Here is a 2,910-nt window from a genome sequence, read left to right as displayed (position 1 = left end):
GTAACCACTATATACCCCCTCCCATCCAATGACACCTTCCAAGTGAACATGCTTCCTCTAATCTTATTGCCTCCAAGCCGTGAATAATTAACAGAAAACAGATACTGACGCTGACCATCGACATCGTGAATTTTGCCATTGCTGTATGATACGCAATATTCAAAATATCGAACCCGATCAACATGAGCATTATACAAACTAAACATAATCCTAAACTATTCACAATATTGAATATATTTATAGATTAAACCAACACACTATATATTAAGTGATCTATAGAACATAAAACCGCATCATTCATCGTTGATATAGGGTATGATAATTCTACCTTTTTTATTTTAAAGAGAAAGCGAGCGGGAGAGAGGGATATTGTGTTGGACTGAACTGATCTTATCATGCTTATATTCTTTAAATCTCTTAAAAAAAGAAAAAGATTTCTGATTTTATTATTCTACACTCACCAAATTTACTTCCTACCTTTTTCTGTAAAGATGGCAATTCATTCAAGTTGTTTTCTTGATTTAAATTCATTTCGTTAGTTTTAAGGTATGCAGTATCTTATGAAGAATGTATATATTTTTCTAAAAATAAAATATTTCAAATAGATACTACATGACAACAAATCGTGTCAATATATCATAAAATTATCGTATTAGAAGACTTTCATGGACAGAAAGGGTGGTGGCGCACAATCCCAAGACATTGAGGAAATACATATGATTTATTTTATTTCATTTTATATGCATAAAAATTATATTTTTTTTTCTAAAAACATTTCAAATAAATACTACATAACAAATCGTGACATCATATATCATAAAATTGACATATTAGAAGACTTTCATGGGCAAAAAGAGTGGTCGTGCATGATCTTGTGACACTGAGGAAATATATTTAATATATAATATTTAATTGATTTTATTTCATTATATATGTATGAAAAAAAAATATGTTTTTCAAAAATATATTTCAAATAGATACTCCGCATGAATTATTTCATTTGAAATTTTAAGTAAATACAACAAGAAAATACCCCGGTAATTCATTTAGATCTAACTTTATTTACGCACTAACAGAACTATATAAATGGAGGATTTGTTTTCCACACATCACCCACGGCATCATTACCTATTTTTTCTTCCATACTCTGAACTTTGCTGATCGCCATGGCATCAAACAAATGCATGCCGCAAATATTCGAGAGTGAGCTTTGTGACGATAGAGAAACTCCAAAAGTCACATTGAAGGAGAGCGAGCGTTATCGACGCGGTGATTATGCACTTCAGATCAGTTTTTTTAGGGGGAAAGTGTACCTGCATTTACAAGGTAAGAACTCTCTTTCTCTCCCTGTACTCATTTAAAATTCGAATATGTATGAATGTGTATCTTTCCAAAAAGATATCTTAAGAATTGTTTTATTATCAATTATTTTTATATATCTCAACAGACAACAATAAAGGGAGGCAGTTGTCTATTCCAAAGAACATCTTTGATGTACTGTGGAATATAAGGGAGGACATAAAAGCAGCCACTGAGCTTACAAAAAATATATCAGGGCCACCAAGTCCTCCAATGGTATGTAGAATTTTCACACATTGTATGGAATAACCCCCTTTAATTTTTATTTTTAAAAGAAACATACAATTCCATTGTTAAAAAGAAATTAAAAAAAATAAAATATCACTTTTCAAATTCAGATTTTTCCACCCAAAAAGAGGAAGAAGAAAAAGAAAAAAGTTATACCTATCGAAAGCGATGATGACGACCTTTTGATCTAAAGAAGCATTGGAATCTTGAGAGTCTTTGGCAAATTTCTCTCACTTTATTATATAAAAAAAACGCACAGTAAGAAAAATTTTATTTGATGTTCATTTTATTTTCAATTAACAAAATAAATGTTTGAGAATACAAGACTGTTTGGCTCATTCATTAATTAGAGATTTTATAATGACCATAAGAATAGCTTTCAACACCGTGGGGTGCTAGCTAATATCGCTTATCATGGAATGGGGAAAGGGAAATTTTGTTGATGGCCTTAAGATAAAGAATGTGAAGTTCGCTCCGAATTGAACGCATTTGATGTCTTTCTGTCTCATTACTGAAAAGACAGTCCAGATACTGTTCAAATGAGAGTTCTTTGCTAATCACCGATTTCGTTAACCCCTTGGCTTTCTTCACTTCATTTTCCTTTCCATCATGAATGATAAAGGAATACATTTTTGCTCGCAAACCGACAAATTCTTTAATTGGATATCCTGTCGAAAACAATTAAAATATATTAAAAATCTTCAATTAATTAAAAATTAATATTCTTTAGTAAAAATTTGAAATGATTGTTTTACATACCAGCTGTTTCATCTTTCATTTTACCAACCACCCTCTTGTGTTTTTCACTAAATAGAAAGTGGTCTCTCGAAGAGTCAAACAAATCTATATGCTTATCAATCTCTGTGTAAAGATCATCTTTTTTCAAATCTGCAAGAATAGTTAATAGGTTATAAAGCATTCTTATTAATACATTTTTATTAAGTTAAAACATATGTTTCGTCTTACCTGTAAAACAAAGAGTCTGTATCGGTCATTAGCAGCTTTGCCTTCTCCCCATACTCTTGTTTTACGAAGCCATAATGAAACTGATACATAAAGAGCCTTGAAAGGTCCAATACTATCATCCCATCATAGAAAGGTTTGTCTAGCAAAAGTTTTTTTTTTTTGTTTTTAACTCCAACAAGATGTTTATTGAAGATGGTGAAAGTGTCAAAACTTGGCTTGCTGACAAGCTTTTGGAGTCGCTTTTTCATGTGTACCAGATTAAAAACCACCCTATTTCGAATGTTTTCCATGGTTTTTCTACAATCAGACGTATACAAAGTTAAAAAATTAAATGCTTCAAAATTAGTATTATATCTC

At 31.0% G+C, this 2,910-nt stretch overlaps 1 protein-coding gene across 1 annotated transcript; it reads right to left on the bottom strand.

The window, feature by feature from the left end:
• Positions 1–1,926: 1,926 nt before the first annotated feature.
• On the bottom strand, positions 1,927–2,672 carry LOC134234224 (uncharacterized). The gene is made up of 3 exons (XM_062716277.1): positions 2,553–2,672; positions 2,347–2,473; positions 1,927–2,255 (listed from the first exon to the last, which is right to left on the bottom strand). Exons 1-3 carry the CDS (start codon positions 2,670–2,672, stop codon positions 1,987–1,989), a joined length of 516 nt encoding a protein of 171 aa, XP_062572261.1. The 3' UTR covers positions 1,927–1,986.
• Between the last annotated feature and the right edge of the window lie 238 nt (positions 2,673–2,910).

The sequence above is a fragment of the Saccostrea cucullata genome, unplaced genomic scaffold (assembly GCF_032062105.1).
Source record: "Saccostrea cucullata isolate Sc308-1 unplaced genomic scaffold, CSIRO_AGI_Scuc_v1 ctg10974, whole genome shotgun sequence".
Lineage (NCBI taxonomy): Eukaryota > Metazoa > Mollusca > Bivalvia > Ostreida > Ostreidae > Saccostrea > Saccostrea cuccullata.
Note: the sequence above shows the minus strand (reverse complement) of the source record. Positions and strands in the feature narration are given on the sequence as shown.

Coding starts and splice junctions, on each gene's coding strand:
- LOC134234224 (XM_062716277.1), bottom strand. CDS start 2,672: ATGATAGTATTGGACCTTTCAAGGCTCTTTATGTATCAGTTTCATTAT. Junction 2,474..2,552: donor CAGACTCTTTGTTTTACAGG/TAAGACGAAACA, acceptor ATTCTTGCAGAT/TTGAAAAAAGATGATCTTTA. Junction 2,256..2,346: donor AATGAAAGATGAAACAGCTG/GTATGTAAAACA, acceptor TGTTTTCGACAG/GATATCCAATTAAAGAATTT.